The sequence below is a fragment of the Chiloscyllium plagiosum genome, chromosome 16, assembly GCF_004010195.1.
Source record: "Chiloscyllium plagiosum isolate BGI_BamShark_2017 chromosome 16, ASM401019v2, whole genome shotgun sequence".
Taxonomy (NCBI): Eukaryota; Metazoa; Chordata; class Chondrichthyes; order Orectolobiformes; family Hemiscylliidae; genus Chiloscyllium; species Chiloscyllium plagiosum.
Window position 1 is genome coordinate 53,473,066 of NC_057725.1, and position 22,988 is coordinate 53,496,053.

Genomic DNA, 22,988 nt, shown 5'->3' on the forward strand with positions numbered 1-22,988 from the left:
AGGGGATTCACTAGTCCGAGGTACAGACAGAGGTTTCTGTGGCCAGTGGCAAAAAATCAGAATGGTGTGTTGCTTCCCTGGTGCCAGGATCAAGGATGTCTCAGAGAGGGTGCAGAATGTTCTCAAGGGGGAAAGGGGCCAGCAAGAGATCATTGTCCACAATGGAACCAATGACATAGGAAGGGAAAAGGATTACAAAGAGTTAGGTAGGCATTTGAAAAAGGACGTCCCCGAGAGTAGTAATATCTGAATACTCCCAGTGCTACGAGCTAGTGAGGGTAGGAATAGGAGGATAGAGCAGATGAATGCATGCTCAGGAGGTGGTGTATGGGAGAAGGATTCACGTTTTTGGATCATTGGAATCTCTTTGGGTAGAAGTGACCTGTACAAGAAGGACAGATTGCACCTAAATTGGAAGGGGACTAATATACTATCAGGGAGATTTGCTAGAGCTGCTCAGGAGGATTTAAACTAGTACGATGGAGGGAGTGGGACCCAGGGAAATAGCGAGGAAAGAGATTAATCTGAGACTGGTACAGTTGGGAAAGGAAAGAGTCAAACAGTCAGGGCAGGCAGGAACAAAGCAGAGAACAAGGTAGACTGATAAATTAAACTGCATTTACTTCAGTGCAAGAGGCCTAGCAGGGAACTCAGGGCATGGGTTAGGACATGGGACTTTGATATCAGAGCAATTACAGAAACATGGCTCGGGGATGAAGAGGATTGGCAGCTTAATGTTCCAGAATACAAATGCCATAAGAAGAATAGAAAGAGGGGCAAGAGAGAAGGGTGACTGGTATCTTTCATGAGGGCTGGTATTGCTGCTTTACTTAAAGAGGATATTCCTGGGAATACATTTATTTGGGTAGAACTGAGAAATAAGAAAGGGATGATCACCTTATTGGGATTGTATTATAGACCCCCAAATAGTCAGAGGGAAATTGAGAAACAAATTCGTAAGGAAATTTCAGTTGTTTGTAAGAAAAATAGGGTGGCTATGGTAGGGATTTTAACTTTCCAAACATCGACTGAGACTGCTGTAGTGTTAAGGGTTTAGATGGAGAGGAATTTGTTAAATGTGTACAAGAAAATTTTCTGGTTCAGTATGTGATTGTACCTACTGGAGAAGGTGTAAAACTTGACCTATTCTTGGGAAATAAGGCCTGGCAAGTGACTGAGGTGTCGAAATGAGATAACGAGAATCCAGAGAAAGTATATTCCTGTCAGGGTGAAAGGGAAGGCTGGTAGGTATAGGGAATGCTGGATGACTGAAGAAATTGAGGGTTTGGTTAATAAAAAGAAGGAAACATATGTCAGGTATAGACAGGATAGATCGAGGGAATCCTTAGAAGAGTATAAAGGTAGTAGGAGTATACTTAAGAGGGAAATCAGGAGGGCAAAAAGGGGACATGAGATAGCTTTGGCAAATAGAGTTAAAGAGAATCCAAACTGTTTTTACAAATACATTAAGGACAAAAGGGTAACTAGGGAGAGAATAGGCCCGTCAAAGATCAGCAAGGCGGCCTTTGTGTGGAGCCGCAGAAAATGAGGGAGATACTAAGCGAGTATTTTGCATCAGTATTTACTGTGGAAAAGGACATGGAAGATATAGACTGTAGGGAAATAGATGGTGACACCTTGAAAAATGTCCATATGACAGAGGAGGAAGTGCTGGATGGCTTGAATTGCATAAAAGTGGATAAATCTCCAGGATCTGATCAGGTGTACGCTAGAACTCTGTGGGAAGCTAGAGAAGTGATTGCTGGACCTCTTGCTGAGATATTTGTATCATTGATAGTCACAGGTGAGGTGCTGGAAGACTGGAGGTTGGCTAACGTGGTGCCACTGTTTAAGAAAGGTGGTAAGGACAAGCCAGGGAACTATAGACCGGTGAGCCTGACATCAGTGGTGGGCAAGTTGTTGGGAGGAATCCTGAGGGACAGGATGTACATGTATTTGGAAAAGCAAGAACTGATTAGGGATAGTCAGCTTGGATTTGTGTGTGGGAAATCATGTCTCTCAAACTTCATTAAGTTTATTGAAGAAGCAACCAAGAGGATTGATGAGGGCAGAGCAGTAAATGTGATCCATATGAACTTCAGTGAGGTGTTCGACAAAATTCCCCATGGGAGACTGATTAGCAAGGTTAGATCTCACGGAATACAGGGAGAACTAGCCATTTGGATACAAAACTGGCTCAAGGGTAGAAGACAGAGGGTGGTGGTGGAGGGCTGTTTTTCAGACTGGAGGCCTGTGACCAGGTACTGGGTCCTCGGTACTGGAGGCTCGGTACTGGGTCCTCTGCTTTTCGACATTTATATAAATTATTTGGATGCGAGCATAAGAGGTAGAGTTAATAAGTGCAGATGACACCAAACTTGGAGGTGTAGTGGACAGCCAAGAAGGTTACCTCGGATTACACCAGGATCTTGACCAGATGGGCCAATGGGCTGAGGAGTGGCAGATGGAGTTTAATTTAGATCAATGCAAGGTGCTGTATATTGGGAAAGCAAATCTTAGCAGGATTTATAGACTCAATGGTAAGGTCCTGGGGACTGTTGCTGAACAAAGAGACCTTGGAGTGCAGGTTTATAGCTCCTTGAAAGTGGAATCGCAGGTAGATAGGATAGTGAAGAAGGCGTTTGGTATGCTTTCCTTTATTGGACAGAGTATTGAGAGCAGGAGTTGGGAGGTCGGCTGTGCAGGACATTAGTTAGGCCACTATTGGAATATTGCGTGCAATTTTGGTCTTCCTATCGGAAAGGTGTTGTGAAACTTGAAAGGGTTCAGTAAAGATTTACAAGGACGTTGCCAGGTTTGGAGGATTTGAGTTGTCGGGAGAGGCTGAACAGGCTGGGGCTGTTTTCCCTGGAGCGTCGGAGACTGAGGGGTGACCTTGTGGAAGTTTACAAAATTATGAGGGGCATGGGGTCCAGAACTAGAGGGCATAGGTTTAGGTTGAGAGGGGAAAGATATAAAACGGACCTAAGGGGCAACTCTTTCACGCAGAGGGTGGTACGTGTATGGAATGAGCTGCCAGAGGAAGTGGTGGAGGCTGGTACAATTGCAACATTTAAAAGGCTTTTGGACGGGTATATGAACAGGAAGGGTTTAGAGGGATATGGGCCGGGTGTTGGCAGATGGGTTAGTTTGGGTTGGGATAACTGTTCGGCATGGGCAGGTTGGACCGAAGGGCAGCACGGTGGCACAGTGGTTAGTACTGCTACCTCACAGCGCCAGAGACCCGGGTTCAATTCCCGCCTCAGGCAAATGACTGTGTGGAGTTTGCACATTCTCCCCGTGTCTGCGTGGGTTTCCTCTGGGTGCTCCGGTTTCCTCACACAATCCAAAAATGTGCAGGTTAGGTGAATTGGCCATGCTAAATTTCCCGTAGTGTTAGGTGCAGTGGTAAATGTAGGGGAATGGGTCTGGGTGCGTTGCGTTTCAGCGGGTTGGTGTGGACTTGTTGGGCCGAAGGGCCTATTTCGACACTGTGAGTAATCTAATCTAATCTAGAGTGTAATCTAATCTAGTCAGTTTCCGTGCTGTACATCTCTATGGATCTATGAAACTGGAGCACCCAGAGGAAATCCACACAGACACGGGGGAATGTGCAAACTCCACACAGACAGTTGCCCAAGGCTGGAATCGAACCCGTGTCCCTGGCACTGTGAGACAGCAGTGCTAACCACTGAGCCACCATCTCATCTGGTGTTGGGTCAGTAAGAAGTTATAGAAAATGTTCAGGCTGTGTTGAAAAGCTTGGCTACTTTTTCCAGTGACGTACTGACAAAAACAGCTAAATTGTCTTGATGTTCATGTGTTACTTCAATTTAACAGATTTGGGAGGATCAGTGATTGTGTGTACAACTCACAGGAGGACAAAACTGGGATAGGTGACGAGAACTACCTCTCGGCACCAGAACACAATATCAATCTGCCCCTCAGAATTCTGCAGTTGCTCTTTGTTTAAAGTGATACTTTGATTTCATTTCTTCCTGGCATAATGAACAGTTGCATAGAATCAGTTGCAGGTTTGACTGTGACTGCCGATTCAATGCATATCATCAGAAGAGCTGGATCAATTTATAGCTGGTACAGGGATCTCATCCTTCAAAAAGTAATTGGAATAATGAATAATTTATATCATAATGAGACGTGGTTATCTGGAATAATTTTCATTGGTCTGGCTTGAGGGTGTTTTGAATATGTTTTCCAGACTTTTTCCAACATGAATCATCCTGAGGAGTTTTTTTTTTACAAAATCTTTCCCTCTCCCAGAAAATTATTTGGCTCGTAATGGATGTGAGCCCTTCATCAGGATTCCTGATGAAGGGCTTTTGCCCGAAACATTGATTTTCCTGCTCCTCGGATGCTCCCTGACCTGCTGTGCTTTTCCAGCACCACTCTAATCTTGACTCTACTCTCCAGCATCTGCAGTACGCACTTCTGCCTCGTGATAGATGTGGACTGTTCTGAGTTTAAACCATTGCTAGTATATGGGATAGACTCGACATACCAGCTGCTTTTTCAACTTTACAAACAAAACTGTTGCTTACTCAGAGGAAAACAGCAAGCAATAACTGGAAGAAACAAATAACTGTAGATGCTGGAAATTTGAAACAAAAACAGAAATTGCTGGAGAAACTCAGCAGGTCTGTGGATTGAAAGCAGAGCTAACATTTCAAGTCGAGTGACCCTTCAGAGTATTGACCAGCACGATCGTTTACATTGCATTCCACCTACGATGTAATTTTAGGCACTTGGATCTCCAGAAAGCATTTGCGAAGGTCCTACATGAAGGATTATTGTGAAAATAACAGCTCATGGTGAAGGGACTAATGTATTAGCATTGGAACGATCGATGGCTGGTTGCAAATGGAGAATGTGCTTAAACAAGTCTTTGATTGGCAGGATATGATGAGTGGTGGCCCAGAGGGATCTCTGTTGGACCTCAATCTTTTTACAATTTATGTCAATGACTTAGATGAGGAGAGTCAAGGAAAGAATACCTAAATACACAGATGACACTTAGGTAGGTAGGGATGTAAGTTGTGACGAAGACCTGAGTTTGTCGGCAGACATAGACAAGTTGAGTGCGTGTTGAATGCAAGAATCTGGCAGATGGAGTATAAGATGAGGAAATGTGAAAATGTTCATTATGCCAGGAAGAAATGAAATCAAAGTATCACTTTAAACAAAGAGCAACTGCAGAATTCTGAGGGGCAGATTGATATTGTGTTCTGGTGCTGAAGACACAAAATGTTAGTGTGCAGGTATATCAGAGAATCAAGAAGGCTACTGGGAATGTGATGCTTTATTGCAAGAGAAAGTTAGCATAAAAGTGCGTATTTTACTCTTCAGTCCCCATGTGATGTTGAGTAGCAACGTTTGTCAGTATTTCTGAAGGGAGGCCAGCAAGTAGGCCAACATGCTTTAATTCTGTTCATAGTAAGACCTGGAGAAAGCCCACAGATGGTACAACTGTCCCTTAAAAACAAAAATATCCTCATTATTTTAGTATTATGCAGCATGGTGCAGTTTGAAATTGGTCCACCCTTGGGATTGTTGTCCCTTGCAGGATTAAATCTCTTCATTCAGGGAAGTCTCTAACGGTAATAGTTGTGAGGAGAAAGCAGAGCTGAAGAGCCGGCACACACACAGTGCAGACACATGGAGGAAGAAGTAATTGCAGAGATTTCAGGCAAGGTAGCTTTGGGGAGAAAGTGAGGTCTGCAGATGCTGGAGATCAGAGCTGAAAATGTGTTGCTGGAAAAGCGCAGCAGGTCAGGCAGCATCCAGGGAACAGGAGCCCTTCCTGAAGAAGGGCTTATGCCCGAAACGTCGATTCTCCTGTTCCCTGGATGCTGCTTGACCTGCTGCGCTTTTCCAGCAACACAAGATAGCTTTGGGGTAAACTTTGTGTTTTTTTTGTAAAGTACCTATGTTTTTATCTGTTTATTATGCTGCAAATTTAATTTATTACTTTGTAATATCAAAATAACTAACTAGAAGTATATTCAGGGTTATTTTTAAGGAATTTAATTGGTTTTCCTTCCCTTGGAATACAGTAGCATCAAAGGGGACATTTGCTAGGTTTTATTGGATGCTGTTCCCTAATTGCTTATTGTAAACCTTTCCTATCTGTTTGATATTACTAAATCAGCAAGTTTGCATTGTTCATTTAACACTAATTTGTTATAATTGTTGCTGTTAGATGACTGCTATATTTCAGCCAACCGAAGGGATTTAATTGATATTGAAATGTACGTGCCACTGGAAAGTTAGCATTTATTGCTCAGCCCTAATTGTTCTTGATAAAGTGGTATATTGAACTGCTGTAGTTACTATGGTGAGGATACTTCCATGGCGATATGCAGAAGAAAATCCAAGTATATATCCCCCAGTAACAAAGAAGGCATTATTAGCATAGTTATTGGCAGTGAACTGGCAAATGGCGATGTTCCTAGGTGCTTAATGACCTTGACCTTTCAGGTGGTGGAGGTTACAGTTTTGGAAGCCACTAATAATAATTGGCAAGGTGTGGCATTGCATGTTGCAGAAGGTACATACTATTGTCACCATGCACTAAAGATTGAATGACTAAATGTTGAAGTGCAGGTCGACTGCCAATCAGTGGGGTTGCACACACTGTATGATGGTGAACTTTGTGCAATGGTGGGATTCTATCCATGGTTCCTTGAGCATTATTTGAGTCCGACTCTGATAATGCTCAAGGAACCAAGGACAAAATCCCACCAGCCTGAATTACCAATCCAGCTACCAATTTCTTGAATGTAAATGGAAAAAAGAGTCAGTGACCTATTACCAGGGTGAGCATAACAGGCTTGGTTTGGAGCCTGAAACTGAGAGGAAAATGTGGAAATCAAGTTCTGTTATTGTCGATGTCCTTTGCCCTAGCCTATGTTAATGAAATGTGAATGCAATCATTTAACCTTTGTGATGACCGGAGGGAGATTGAATTTCTTTTGAACAATATCCTCTTCTTTTGGAAGAAAGAAACTGTTAGTTGAATTTCTATCAGGAGGTGACAGATTCCAAAAGTAGTGAAACTGGTGTTGGTACTGGAGAAAATCTCTTTGGGGTCAGGGTGGTGATGAAGGAGGGAATTTTAAATTTTAAAATGTGAAAGTGTTGACAGTTTACACTGTTATGTCAGCCATTTCCTTGATCCACACAAGCACTTCCTTCACTGAGTTCAGATGATCCCTATCATTGCTGGTCAGGGACGATATCACGGCTGTGTTAAAGGAGGACACTATGGGTAGTGAGGCATTATAGGTAGAGCTGAGAAATAAGAAGGGTACAGTTACATTGTTGGGGCTGTATTACAGACCTCCCAACAGTGAGCATGAGGTAGAAGAACAAATAGGTAAACAGATTATGAATAGATTAAGAGGCAATAGGGTAATGGTGATGAGAAATTTTAATTTTCCCAACATTGACTGGGATACACTTCGCATCAAAGGTCTGGATGGAGTAGAATTTATATGAAACGTCCAGGAGAGTTTTCTAGAGCAGTATGTCAATAGTCCGATGAGGGAAGGGGCCATATTGGACCTGGTACTGGGGAACAAGCCAGGACAATTGGTAGGAGTTGCAGTGAAGGATTTCTTTGGGAACAGTGACCACAATTCTATAAGTTTTAGAATACTTGTAGATAAAGAAGAGAGTGGTCCTCAGGGAAGAGTACTAAACTGGGCCAAAACCAATTATATCAAAATTAGGCAGGAGCTGGGAAATGTGGATTGGACACAGCTATTTGAAGGGAAGTCCACATTTGAGATGTGGGAGGCTTTCAAAGATAGGTTAACAGCAATGCAGGATAGACATGTCCCGCTGAAGGCAAAGGATAGGAAGGACAAGATTTGTGAACCGTGGATGACAGGAGAAATTGTACAGCTAGCCAAGAGGAAAAGGGAAGCATACATAAGGTCTAGGCAGCTAAGAACAGAATGGGCCCTGGAGGAATATCAGAAGAGTAAGACAAGTCTTAACCAAGGAATCAAGCGGGTGAAAAGGGGCCATGAAATAGCTTTAGCGAGCAGAATTAAGGAAAATCCTAAGGCATTTTATTCTTATATCAGAAGCAAGTAGGTAACCAGAGAAAGGATTGGTCCACTAAAAGATAATGAAGGAAGGCTGTGTGCCAAACCTGAGAGAATGGGTGAGATTCTGAATGATTACTTTGCATCAGTGTTCACTGAGGAGAGGAACATGATGAATCTTGAGATTAGAGATAGAAGTTTGATTAGTCTGGATCATGTTGGCATAAGTAGGGAAGATGTGTTGGTTATGCTAGAGGTTATTAAGGTGGACAAATCCCCAGGACCAGATGGGATCTATCCCAGGTTGCTGAGAGAGGCGAGAGAAAAAATAGCTGGTGCCCTGACAGATATCTTTGTGGCACCTTTAAATACAGGTGAAGTGCTGGAGGACTGGAAGGTTGCTTATGTTGTCCCCCTGTACAAAAAGGGTAGTAGGGATATTCTGGGTAACTACACATTACTGAGCCTGACGTCAGTGGTGGGGAAGTTGCTGGAGATGGTTCTAAGAGATAGGATCTATTCATATTTAGAAAAGAATGAGCTTCTCAGTGATAGGCAACATGGTTTTGTGTGGGGGATATCGTGCCTTACCAACTTAACAAAGTTCTTCGAGGAGGTGACCAAGTTGTTAGATGAAGGAAGGGCTGTTGATGTAATATACATGGACTTTAGTAAGGCATTTGATAAGGTTCCCCATTGTAGACTAATGGAGAAAGTGAAGTCACATGGTGTGCAGGATGTTCTAGCTAGGTGGGTAAAGAACTGGCTGAGCAACAGGAGACAGAGAGTAGTAGTTGAAGGGAGTTTCTTGAAATGGAAAAAGGTGACCAGTGGTGTTCCACAGGGGTTGGTATTGGGGCCACTGTTGTTTGTACTATACATAAATGATCTAGAAGAGGGCACTGTTGGTATGATCAGCAAGTTTGCAGATGACACAAAGATTGGTGGAGTAGCAGAAAGCATAAGGGACTGTCGGAGAATACCGGAGGATATAGATAGACTGGAGAATTGGGTAGAAAAATGGCAGATGGCTTTCAATCCAGACAAATGTGAGGTGATGCATTTAGGCAAGTTTAATTCTAGAACGAATTATACAATGAATGGAAGAGCCTTGGAAAAAGTTGGTGGGCAGAGAGATCTGGGAGTACAGATTCATTGTACCCTGAAGGTTGCTGCACAGATGGATAGAGTGGTCAAGAAGGCATATAGTAGGCTTACCGTCATTGGATGGGGTATTGAGTATAAGAGCTGGCAAGTCATGTTAAAATTGTACAAGACATTGGTTCGGCCGCATTTAGAATATTGTGTACAGTTCTGGTCGCCACATTACCAAAAGGATGTGGACGTTTTGGAGAGGGTACAGAGAAGGTTTACGAGGATGTTGCCTGGTATGGAAGTGCTAGCTATGAAGAGAGGTTGAGTACGTTAGGTTTATTTTCACTAGAAAAAAGATGGGTGGGGGGACTTGATTGAGGTTTACAAAATCATGAAGGGTATAGACAGGGTGGATAGAGACAAGCTTTTTCCCAGGGTGAAGGATTCAATAACCAGAGATCACGCTTTCAAAGTGAGAGGTGGAAAGCTTAAGGGAGATACACGCGGCAAGTATTTCACACAGAGGGTGGTGGGCGTTTGGAACGCATTGCCAGCAGAGGTGGTAGAGGCAGGCACGGTAGATTCATTTAAGGTGCGTCTGGACAGATGCATGAGTAAGTGGGGAGCAGAGAGTTACAAATGCTTCGGAATTGACCGACCGGTTTAGACAGTACATTTGGCTCAGCTCAGGTTTGAAGGGCTGAAGGGCCTGTTCCTGGGCTGTAAAGTTTCTTTGTTCTTTGTTCTATCAGTGCTGGACTGATTCCTTCTATTGGTCCTGCAAGAGAGAACAGTGATTGTCTTGCACTGTAACTGTGTGATGTCCCTGCCTTACTGGAGTAGCTGGAGCTATGAGAAAGTGGTGAGAGATGCTTGTGGTTGGAACCATTGGAAGATGTCCAAGGTGGTACATCTGGATGGTACATCTGGATGTTCTGGCCGAGTGCTGCATGCTAGGGTGTGCTGCTGGGTGAGTGATGGACATGCAGTTCATTGAGTAGTGTTGTGGCCATTGGTGTGTGTGAGAATGCAATCAGTGACCTTGACCCAAAGCCAGGATTCTGTGGACTTCTTGTAGCAATGCTTTGCCACGTCCTTAGCACCAACCTTGATGGGTTGACCTGTTAGGTTAACTGCTACACTACAGGCCATTCTTGAGAGCCTTTTGACACTCTTCCTCACCCTGCCCCCTTAGGTACCCCATGCTGCAGTATGGCACCCCTTCTATTTTCATCCCTGGTAACTCTGCATCCTCTGCCATTCTTGTCAGGAAGCAGCAACATTTGCATCAAATAATAGGAATTCAACACACAAAGTCTCCAGGCTACTCAGGGTACTTTTGTAATAGAATAAATTGCCATTACCTTGGCTGCAACTTGGGTGCCTAATGATTTAACGAGTATTTGTGCAGGGATCAAGTTTCAACCTCATTCCTGGTCTTTGCAGAGCAGCGCATGTGTTCATTGCCCAGGACACTTGTTACCAAATAGGTGGTGCCTGTATCTGGACAGATTTCAAGTCTCCCTTTCTGAATACAGACTGCAATCAGAAAAGAAAGCCAAAAATAAGGATAAATGGGTATGATTTGAGAGCCATTTCAGAGACATGTTTGTAAAGTGATCAAAGGTTAGTTCAGTTGGCTGGGCAACTGGGGGTTTGTGATACAGAGTGACATTAATTCCCACACTGGCTGAGGTCACCATGATGGTCCTGCTTTCTGTCCCCTCACCTGAAACATGGTGACCCTCAGGTTAAACTCACCACCCAGTCATCTCTCTCTCTCTCTCTGAAGAGAGAGTGGCCCTCTGTTCCTCCGGTACTGTGGCGACTTTACCTCGAATCAAGGATACAGTTTCAAAATAAGGATCCTTCCATTTTATTAGGAGGTGAAGAATTTATTTTCTGACAGTGGTTAATCTTCCAAATTCTCTAACCCGGAGAGCTGTGGAGGCTGGATTATTGCATATATTCAAAGTTGAGTTTGACACAGTTTTGGTCTACAAGGGATTAATCAAAGATTACCAAGGAGCACATGGGAAAATAGAATGAAAACCATAACTAAATCAGCAATGATCTTTTGAAAGTGGAATATAGGCAAATGGCCAAAATATCTTGCATTCTAATATGATGTCAAGTGAATGTTTTTTCACAGATTTTCAGTCATCAGTTAGGAAATCCACACTGGCACCAATCATGGACAGGTCTGCCTCACTGGCTGTACTGCTTAATTTCCTGTTGCCATGTTTTTGTCACATTGGTAACGATTCTGAAAGAATTCATGTTTAAGTTTCAATAGCTCATGACTCGAATGATGTCATACAGTTTTGGATACAGAGAGGATTTCTGCACTAGTCTTTGTAACAAGCTGGTGTACTTTGTACAACTCCCAACCGACCGTTTTATGTGACTAGTCAGATATATTTACAATAATATTGATGATATGCATTAAGTTATCTAGTTAGCTAAGACTGGTGCCTATTTTGTTCAGACTCACCAGTGGTCTATCCTGTATCACTGATGAGTAGATAGGCCCTAGACAAACTATTGACAGAGGATGAATGGCAGTATACTGTCTCAAGCAACTCTTACCTTCTGCCAAATACTGCAGAGATGGCAGATAACATGAAGGGCCACCGGTGGTAATCAGTCAAAATACCAACATTTGTGCCAACCTTTCTAATATAAATTCCTACACCTTCATTTATATTGAACAACTCATTATACTGATGGCACAATCTTGCTCATAGGATCTACCAATTCTCTCAAAGCGCATCCTGTAAAAGGTTTTGCAGTAACTTTTTCCTGTTTAATAACTGAAGTCTCTCATGTGCATAAAAAGTGTTGAACCGAAAATAAAATTTTGGAAAAATGTCATATTTTACTGTAGCATTAAACAAACCTATAGAATTATCTGTTGAGCCTTTTAATGTCTTCATGATATCTTTCATTTCAAAACTTCAGTCACTCCGAAAAGCAAAGACTTGGCCTTGTTATTTTTGTCAGAACTGCAATAGTACAGCTGAATTTGGATAGCGCAGTCTGAACATCTACACTTTGGCCAGCACTGAGGTGTCCTGGGAATCAGTTCCATGGGCTATTATTTTTAAATTTGTGCCCAATGCTTTCTGTCCAAATGTTGTTGAAAATTAGTTAAAGCAAACTTGAAATTCCAAAGCTCTATGATAATATTTATTCTAAATAAGAACCTCTGTGTGTGATACAGCAAAGAAATTAAATGGCCTGATTTTGCAATTGTTGACTTTATTTTCTGTTCTATAAACTCATTTCTTAATTTAATGCTTCTTTGCAAATTTGAATTTCCATTGCATCTGGAAGGAGTTTTCTTTTGGCAACTGTTCATTTTATTTAGTGAGATGTAAGAGAAATCTGTTTTGGCAGTTATTAAAAAGTTATTAAATTCACGACTTCATGTGACACAAGCTATTTTCTAACATCTATTAAGGCGGCATGGTGGCTCAATGGTTAGTACTGCTGCCTCACAGCAACACATACCCGGGTTCGATTCCAGCTGGATGACTGTCTTGAGTTTGCACTTTCTCCTTGGTTTCCTCCAGGTGCTCTGGTTTCCACCCACAGTCCAAAGATGTACAGATTAGGTAGCTTGGCAATGCTAAATTACCAATAGCCTCTAGGGATGTGCAAGCTAGGTGGATTAGGCATGAGCAATGTAGGGTTACAAAGATAGGGTAGGAGATTGCGTCAGGGTAGAATGCTGCTCGCAGGGTTGGTATGGACTCGATGGGCCGATTGGCCTGCATCCACACTTTTGGGATCCTATGAAAAGAAGAGGGCGATCTGAAAGAAGTTTACAAAATTTTCAGAGGCTTAGACATAATAGATAGTTGGAGTCTTTTTCCCAGGGTAGAAATGCCAATTGTTCAGGGACGTAGATTGAAGTTAAAAGAGGGAAAGTTTAAAAGAGGTGTGAGAGGCAATTTTTTTTACTAGATAGAGTAGTAAGTGGCTGGAATGCGCTGCCAGGAGCGGTAGTGGAGATGTACAGCATGGAAACAGACCCTTTGGTCCAACTTGTCCAGACCGACCAGCTATCCTAAATTAATCTAGTCTCGTTTGCCATCACTTGGCCCAAATTCCTCTGAACCCTTCCTATTCATATACCCATCCAGACACCTTTTAAATGTTATAATTATACTAGCCTCCACCACTTCTTTTAGCAGCACATTCTATACATGCCCCCCCCAATCCCCACCCCAACTTGGGTGAAGAAGTTGCCCCTTAGGTCCCTTTTTAAATTTTTCCACCTCACGCTAAACCTATGCCATCTAGTTCTGGACTCCCCCACCCCAGGGAAAAGACCTTGTCTATTATCCTATCAGTGCCTCTCATGATTTTATAAAGCTCTGTAAGGTTACCCCTCAGCCTCCAATGCTCCAGGGAAAACAGCCCTAGCCTATTCCGTCTCTCCCTATAGCTCAAACCCTCCAACCCTGGCAACATTCTTATAAATCTTTTCTGAACCCTTTCAAGTTTCACAACATCCTTCCCACAGGAAAACCAGAGTGGAGATGTTGAAGATGGATACAACAGCAATGTTTCAGAGGCATCTTCACAGATGCATGAAGAGGCAGGAAAGAGAGGGATGTGGACAACATGGAGGCAAAAGGTGTTTAGTTTATAAAAACATCATGTATTGGAGCAGGCTTAGTGGGCTGAAGAGTCTGGTTCTGTGCTCTAGTGTTCTTTGTTCTTTGTAAAGTTGAGGGCAAATATTTTTGAGGTAATACATATTTGCAAGTAGCTTGATGTCTAGTGAAAGGAAACTGTCAGTCTGTCATGATATAAACCAGACTTGTAAACCAGTAGATTCCAATAAAAAGCCATTTGAACTGAGACACAACCAGAATGAGGGCAGTGAACAAAATAAAAAAGCTTGTCAAGCCATAAACACCACATTGGTGTTAGAGTATTAGGACTACCTGTTTCATTGTGAGAGAGAGAATTGGACCAAAAAAGTGAACTTTGTATCAACTGAAGACATAGACCTTCAATCTTGAATATAGATGCTATCAGCAGAAGAGACAGATCATTCTAAGAGCTTGAGAAACATCAACCCCATCCCTGGATGATCAGAGACCACAGGTATGACCAGAAATGTACACTGGGACCCTGTGAAAATCTTGACATGCTAATCTATTGGGACCTCCTGAAAAGTTTCAACTTCAAATGGGCAATTCTCCTGCTCCCCGCGGGCCTCTGTAACTGTCTGATACTGAAATGGAATTAGAATTTCTGGATGGTCCAAAGTACTTCCTGGTTTTTTTTTAAACCAGTAAATAAAAGACTAAGAAAACCGAGTCTCACTCCATAACTGACATTCCATTCCGTTACACCAAACACTTCCCACTAACCCCCTGATGGCCACCACCAAGTCTCCCTGAAAGCCCCTTCACCCTGCTGACTACCACCCCATGAACTCCTACTTCACATTCAATTGCCACCTTAACCACCTGCCACCCTGCCCACTTGCCTGCACTCACCTCCCTGCAACCTCACCCATCTGACCCATTCACTCACTCGGCCACTTACTGACATCTAAGTCGCGTCTTTACATTTGCTGTATGTTATTGAGTTAAAAATGCAGTTAAAAAGTGTGCTTGACCCGTCTCTGCCCCATTCTGTGTGAGACCTTGTATTCCACATTTCTGATAAATCCGGGCTGGGAAAGCACAGAATGCAGCAAGAAATACGGAGTGTTGTCAAATTAGGGATCATTCAAATGGAGTGGCCATCTGACATTGACTGCCGTTCTTCAGAAGATTCAGGCTCACCTATAAAGTGTAGCTTCAAGGAAGTCAGGAGAAATACCCATTGCAAGATGATCTAATCAAGACGTTGAAAGGGATAGAAGGATTTGATAGGATTGATGCAGAGAAACCTTGTTCCCTAGTGAAGGATTTATGAACAATGGGGCAACATCCTGAAATTAGAATCAGGCCATTTGGAAAGAGTGGAAACAAGAAGCACATTTTCACCCGAAGGGTTATGGAAATCTGGAATTCTCTTCCCAAAAGACTTTTAAATAATTGCAGCTATCAAGATAGATCTATCAATTTTTGTCAACTCAGGGTTTCAAGGGAGAGGGAACTAAGGCAGATAATTGATGTCGCAGTACAGATCAGCCTTGATTTAATTACAGGGTGAAACGCACCCGAGGGTCAGAATAACCTACTTCTGTTCTTATGTTCTCAATTAAATGGAGATGTGCTCCACAAATTGTATCGGAAATCTAGACTGAAATCAGAGCAATGTGAAATGAGACCAGGAGGCCATTATATCATTAGATTCCACACTTCACTTTGAAACAATGCAAAAATCTGAACTCTAGGGCCTTGCCTGTTGCTGTATTTCAGAAGAATACGCAATAGGCAACAATGTGTATTCAATATTGTGTGATAAACACGGTCAGACACCATGTCGCCTGGAATACAGTGCTTTTTTCATTATCCTGATGAAAAATGATGGAAGGGAAGGCATCTTGCATCTGGAGAAAAGAAAGTGAACTTATCAGAAATAATTTACTTTCTTTCCTTTCGGATGCTCAAAGTACTTCACAGCCAATGAATAACATTTGAAGTATCTATACAAGGGCAGCTGTCATTTTGCATTTTGCATTTTACAACAAAAGCAATAAGCAATCAATGCTTCACTGTAGTGTCAGCTGGGATTATGTGCTTGACTTTCTGGAGTAGAGCTTGAATCCCATTACAAAGATGAGGGAATGTCACCACTGAATGCAAGTAACACTGAACATTTGAAGGAAATGTTCAGAAGGTAAAACTACATAGAGAAAAAGTCAACCTGTGATGATCCAAGGATTGCTTGACATGGAATGTACACTATCAATATTGTCTGTGAAGGCTTTTATATTGTTGTCAATGTTGAACTGTAAATGTAATTTTTCCAAATTCTACAAATAGAATATAACTTTAAGGAAATCAAAAGTGAAAATCAAGCAAAGTTCACACCTTTTAGTAACCTCACTACAATCACAAAACTCCTCATACAGCCAGTAGGAAAGAATGCAAAATTCTGTTAGTAATAAAACTTACCAATTGCAATTGTAAGTTTTGATGACTGGTGGTGCTGCTGTGTTATATGTTAATACGAAGGAAAGTGACACAAGTGTGAGAGCATGCGGCTGCTGCTGTTCATGAAGCAATGTGCCTCAGAGTGTTTTTGTTTCCCTCATGAGTTTTGAGCATTGGGATTGTAGTGTTATAGATACCTTTGTGTGTGTACGCAACAGAGGATATACCAGCCGAGAGATTGGCATTCGTTTAGTGAATTCCAGTCTGTAATATAGTTATCAATAAGTTTGAATGAAACTCCGGCACTTGCTTTTAAATTTATTCAGTTAAGTTGCATTTTTGCAGTTATCAGATTTTGTCATTTATTTTGGGAAAATGTTGAAATATTCGTGATCACAAGAAAAGCAACAAATATTGTTGTGAGTGGTGACCCTGTAGAAGTGTTTGAAAATAATTCTAGCTTCCATTGGCTTTAGGATGTGCTAGGGATTTAAATGTACTATACAGTGTGAGGCGCTGGTTTGAGGGGTTGAATAGTCTGCTACTTGAGTGTATTTGTATGTGTGCCCTTGTTTCGAAGTGTAGTCACCACTGGAATGTAGGAAAGGCCACAGTCCATTTGATATAAGATTACATATCTCAATTTTCCTTGCAATAATGTCATGGGATGTTTTATGCCCACTTAAGAGGGAAGACAGGGACCTGGTTTAACATTCCACCTAATAGACAGCATTTCTGGCAGCACAGCACACTTTCTGTATTGCACTGAAATATCGCCCTGTACTCAATTCTCTGGAGTGGGACTGAAGTTCTCAACCTTCAGACTGACGTGAGTCTGCAATTACTACAAGTCACAAATTGCTACAGAACTGCTACTGATTCAACTATGATGATAATCTGAACTTATCTGTGTTTGTACTCACGATGCCAACACCGACTGCAGTGTGATATTGGGGGACAGTTTTCATAGCTACTGTGCTGGCAAGTAATCCTCAATCAAACAAGCAAATGAACTGATCTTTATCTCTTTATTATTTGACTGCGAAGGGACTTGATACTTTGCCTGTGAAATAACACTGGCTACGCTTCAAATGTTTTCTTTCGCTGTGAGGGACTTCGGAATGGTGAGGTGTTATGAATCGTACAGGATACACGGAAGTGCCAATTCTTTTGCTGCCACTATGAAAGCTGAGATCTCAGGCAGTTTCTGTTTGCCTTTTTGCAGATATCGCCAAGGTCCTCACATGTGCCAATCACGGTTTGGGAATGGGTGCTGCCTGGGGTGGAACCCGACACGGGGCAGTGGACTCTGCATAATACGTAAGTTAAGATGAGAGCACTGCTTCAGTGTGGATTCAGTTCACTGCTGCCCATTAATGTGCGTGTGTGTGTGTCCCTGTCCCTAGTTTGAGATTGGGAAAGCTGTGAGTGACCGCTGTTTGCCATCTAGATAGTGTGACATCACCACAATTTCATGTCCTTCTCTTTCGCCATGCGCCCCCTCATCTCCCCTGAAGGCACTAATGCTTGCTGAGAAATGAAAGAGACACTTTTCTACTCGTGATCCTACACAAAAGTGCCAGAGGCCTATTCAACTGTGTGGCCATTGTTTTAAGCCAAGTTCGGTCCTTGTACAGCATCCACAAAGGTTTGCAATCAACCTCATTTCTTTATCCCTCCCAATTTCTAATTCATTGCACTGTCCATGTAGCAGCTATTGGTTCTCTGCCTCCCACCAACAGCTAAACTAACTCTGCACTCACCATGTGGTCACTTTGCTGCCACCAGCCACTTTCATTGTTGTGACCGAAAGGGTCTGGTGCGGTGGGGAATGTCCACTTACTGGTGTAACTCGATGAGGCTCTTGTATTGAATGAGAAGTAGCGTATTGCAAGTTAGCAACTAGTTGGATTGATATGATAGACTTTATCATTGAGATTGTATGGACAGCTTGGATATCCTGTCTTACTCCTTCAAGGTAATGGAATCATGGAATCCTATGGTGCAGAAGGAGGCTATTTGGCCCATCAAGTCCACACTGATCCTTTGAAAAGCATCTCACCCAGACCATGCATTCCTACCTTATCCCTGATGAAGGGCTTTTGCCCGAAACGTCGATTTCGAAGCTCCTTGGATGCTGCCTGAACTGCTGTGCTCTTCCAGCACCACTAATCCAGAATCTGGTTTCCAGCATCTGCAGTCATTGTTTCTCCCTCTTTTATCCCTGTAACCCCACATTTACGATTGTTAATCCACCTAGCCTACACATTCCTGAACACAATGGGCAATTTCTTTTAGCATGGCCAATCCACCTAACCTGCATATCTTTGGACTATGAAATGAAACCAGAGCACTCAGTGGAAACCCACGCAGACACGGAGAGAATGTGCAAACTCCAGCCTCACCAAAGGCCGGAATCGAACGCAGGTCCCTGGTGCTGTCAGGTGGCTGTGCTAACCACTGAGCCTCTGTGTCACCCCTAAGCTATTCTCCCGGCAGGTCTGAATGATTTTTAAAAGTTCATTTATAGGATATGGACACTGCCGGCTGGCCCAGCATTTATTTCCAATTCCTAGATGTCCTTGGAGAAAATGGTGGTGAGCTGGCTTCTTGAACTGTGAATCCATTTGGTGCATTCGCAATGTTATTCGGGAGCAAATTCAAGGATTTTCACAGAGTGGTGACATCATAGCTGTTGGTGTTCGAGGCACATCTCAGTATTAATCCTCTCAGACCCTTTTACTCCCTTTTATACAACACTCCTTCCCCGCTCCATCCCAAATCTGTCGGCTTTTGAGTCCTCCTCCTCTCCAAATAAAGCTGTTCTAAACGGAGCTATTCCAGAGCCATTGTTTCTCATCTCTGACCCAGTGAGAAGGTATTTTTCCCACTGGGTATTATTGCACTTCTCTGGTTCAGTGGCTGCAAATTATGTTGTGTATGTCCTTTGAAGCATGTTGCAGTTATAGTTTGGCGATCTAGTGGTTCAGAAAAGGCAGGCGATGGGAAAATATTTTCGGAAGTGAAAGAGACAAATTATTAATTGTTTGCAGACTGTTTTCTTGCCTGACTGCAGTGGGTTTGTGCATATTTTGTCCTCGGGGGAGAGTGTTGCATGTTAACCATGACCTTTTTGTTTTGCTTTGTTTACAGCTGTTTGCTCCTTTGGATGTGGTAATGGTTATTGCATAGCACCCAACCTCTGTTTCTGCAGAGGAGGACAACAAAGCAACTCCTGCTCAGGTAACCATGACAGCTATCGGCTGCTTTCATGTTTATGTAACCATACAGCCGAGCTTGGGCCTCACTTAAGAGGGAGGACACCTTTTGTATTAGATAGATTATCACTGATTTATTTAGAGGTGGGGAAATTCACTTTATTTCGCTAATGAGAGAGGAATTTGCCGTGCGGGAAGTTTGGATTAATTTGCAGTGTTCAAATGGAATTTTTCGCTGTTAAAATCAGAAGCAGGAGCAGGAATAGACCATACAGGTCTGGAGTATACTCAATAAGGTCATGTCCACTGGAAGGATGGAGAGGGTACAGAAATGTTTTCTAGAATATAGAACATAGCAAAGTACAGCACAGAACAGGCCCTTTGGTCCACGATGTTGTGCCGAGGATTATTCCTAATGTAAAATAAAATAACCTAACTTATGCACCCCTCAATTCAATGCTGTCCATGTGTATGTCCAGCAGTCCCTTAAATATCCCTAATGACTCTGCTTCCACCACCACCACTGGCAATGCATTCCATGCATTCACAACTCTCTGCGTAAAGAACCTTCCTTTGAATTCTTTTCAAACCTTCCTCCTAATACTATCTGAAACTTACCCTGTAAGGCATAGTTTGGCCACTGTTCTCATTGCACTTAAGTCAGTTTGGAATAAATAATTTTTGTACTTCATAATTCGTACCAGGATGTTGCCTGGTATGGGAGATTTTAGCTATGAAGAAAGGTTAAATAGATTGGGTTTGTTTTCATAGGAATGCAGAAGGTTGATGGGCAGCCTGATAGAGGTTTATAAGATTGTGAATGGCATGGATAGAGTGGGAAGTATGAGGCTTTTTTCCAGGGTGGAGGGGTCAATTACTAGGGGACATAGGTTCAAGGCGTGAGTGGGTGGAGGAGGAGGGTTAGTTTAAAGGAGATGCATGAGGCAAGTTTTTCACACAAAGGGTGGTGCGTGCCTGGAACACGCTGCCAGAGGAGGTGGTGGAAGCAGACACAATAGCAGCACTCAAGAAACACCTGGACGAGTACACGAATAGGAAGGGAATAGACGAATACAAATCCTGTAAGAGAAGACAGTTTTAATATGGAGAGGCAAAATGTGTTGGCACAGGCTTGGAGGGCTGAAGGGCCTGTTCCTGTGCTGTATTGTTCTTTTCTTTGGATTTCTATATAAACTCTCGATTTACTTCGTGCCAAAAATTCTAACAATGACTGTCCCAAATATGCTTAAGGATGGATATGCCTCAACCCTCTGGGAAAGACAATTTCAAAAGTTCCCAACCCCTAGAGTTTCTCCTTACCTCTCCCCTAACTGAGCAACACCTTATCCTGCAACTGTGGTCTCCAGTTAGGGGAAACAGCCCCATAGAATCAGCCCCCTGTCAATTTAAAACACCCATCTTCTTCTAAACTCTAAAGGAGATATTGTCTACTCAACAGTGGAGGAATATATCTGAATACACAATATTTCGATATTTTCCTGTTTGTTCTTTTAATTTCAGATGATGGAAGGTCCAGTCACCTCCTCAGTGATAGTTTATTAAACCACTCGGACATTGATGGTAAGTAGGACTAAACCTTGTGTCCGCCCAAACTTGTAGAATTGTACCAACTGTGACCTACTGGAGCTGGTACAGTTTTGAAGACTCACGGAAACACTGCTTCCTGATAAGGCTTCAAACACAATTATGTCTGTGAATGTAACCTGTTTTAAAAATTGCCAATAATAATATCATTGGTGCATAAAGATGGTGATTCCCAAAGTCACAGAATAACTTTGAAGAACATAAAGTAGTTTTGTCTTGAAGGTGGCTGCACTTGTGTTCTCCAGATTGTGAAAAGAGTTCGCAAAAGTAATCGAGTTCAGATGTTTGTATAGTGGAGAGTCAAAAGGGACACAAGTTTAAAGTTATGATCAAGACAGGAACATTTCTAAGCCAGGTGCTAATAGAGCCATACAGCAAACAACAGTTCGGGAGTTGCTTCTTTGATAGAACCTCTTAAATCTGTCAACATCACCAACAACAAGGATAAGGATTGCAGCTACTATGGAATACCATCATCTCCAACAAATCATCTATCAGTATGACCTCGATAATATCACTATTTGTTCAACATCATTATGTCAAAATCCTGGAACTCCCCATCTAACAACACTGTGAGGCCACCTCCACCATGTATCATGTGGCAGTTCATAAAAAACCACCAACTTCCCAAGGGAAATTAGGGACAAGAAACAATGGCTACATTTGAGAATGAATTGCAAAAGACAAGGATGCAACACTGAGAGGTCCCAGTATCCTTCTTTGTGTAGCCTATAAAATCATTAGAATGTAAACACCACGACAAGCATTCTGACTGAATGAAATAGCTAATGCAGTTTATGAAGTGGTCTTTCTGTTACAATTTTTCAAGTGTGTAATTGATTAAGAAAAAGTATTTTTGATCTTTATTAGGCAGACTTTGCTGAAAGGAGCACAAATATAAAATGCGTGCATGTATACATTGCTTTTCGCATGCTGAACGTCTGCCAAAGCAAATCACAAACAACGAATTATTCTTCAAATGCTGCAGTTGATGTTATGTAGGGGAATACAACGACCAATCTGTGTACAGGAAAATCTCACAACTAGCAAATGAGATTCGAGCGGTTGGTTGTTTTTTAATGGTATGGATTGAAGGATTAGTTCTTTTAGGCACCAAGGTAATTCCCAGGTTTTCTTCACAAAATCAAAAATAGAAATAACTGGGGAAATTCTGGGAAATGTCCGTGGAGGGAAAGCAGAGCCCATGTGTTGGGCCTGGTGACTCATTTTCAGAACTGTAGCTTAGTTGGTGCCCAGTTTGCTTTGTGTAACACCTACGTTCCACCTGTAAAAATGACCTTGAGCTTCCAGTTGTCTGAGACTTCAATAAGCCACTTTGTTCCCTGGCCAATATCTCTGTCTCTGGCTTGCTGTAGTGCTCCAACGAGGTTAAATGGATGAGGGGATACCTAACCTACAAGGTCAATGGTGCCTATTACACTGCTTTCAATGAGGCTTTTTAATCATTCCAACCCAGTTGATGCTAACAGTGTTCTGCAATAGCTGGTAAAATGTCTGCTCTCCACCATGGGTAGGGCGTCACTGTAGATCACAATCACGCTGACCAGGCTGGTGGAAAGCTGCTGTATTCTCTCCCTCTCACTACACCCCCCCAAAAATAGCTTGACACAGGTTCCAAGAGGATTAGGATGTCAAGAGAACTGCAAGATGATTCTTCAATTACTGTTTGATACGGGTCAGGGAGCAGGACTCCAGAAGGAAAATCTCAGCTCCCTGAGGCTAAAATCTTTGTGGCCTGAAGTTGCTGTCAGGAATCAATTAATGCAGCTTCCAGTTGGTAACCCACTAGGAGTCATAATAGCAGGGATCACGTGACTACAGCAAGCCAGGAAGCACTCACTGTAGGCAACCATCTTAAAATTTTCCATTTAAACAGAGAAGGATTGTACACCTATCAGATGTTCCTTACC

At 42.5% G+C, this 22,988-nt stretch overlaps 1 protein-coding gene across 5 annotated transcripts in view; it reads left to right on the forward strand.

Annotated features, from left to right (window-relative positions):
- The window catches only part of LOC122557922 (von Willebrand factor C and EGF domain-containing protein-like), a 326,824-nt gene that overhangs the window by 82,528 nt on the left and 221,308 nt on the right, over positions 1 to 22,988 (forward strand). For all 5 annotated transcript variants that reach the window (XM_043706141.1, XM_043706142.1, XM_043706143.1 and 2 more), the window contains exons 2-4: positions 17,460 to 17,554; positions 19,388 to 19,477; positions 20,974 to 21,033. In XM_043706141.1, the coding sequence (XP_043562076.1) occupies positions 17,460 to 17,554; positions 19,388 to 19,477; positions 20,974 to 21,033 (245 nt within the window). The remainder of the gene's footprint in view (positions 1 to 17,459; positions 17,555 to 19,387; positions 19,478 to 20,973; positions 21,034 to 22,988) is intronic.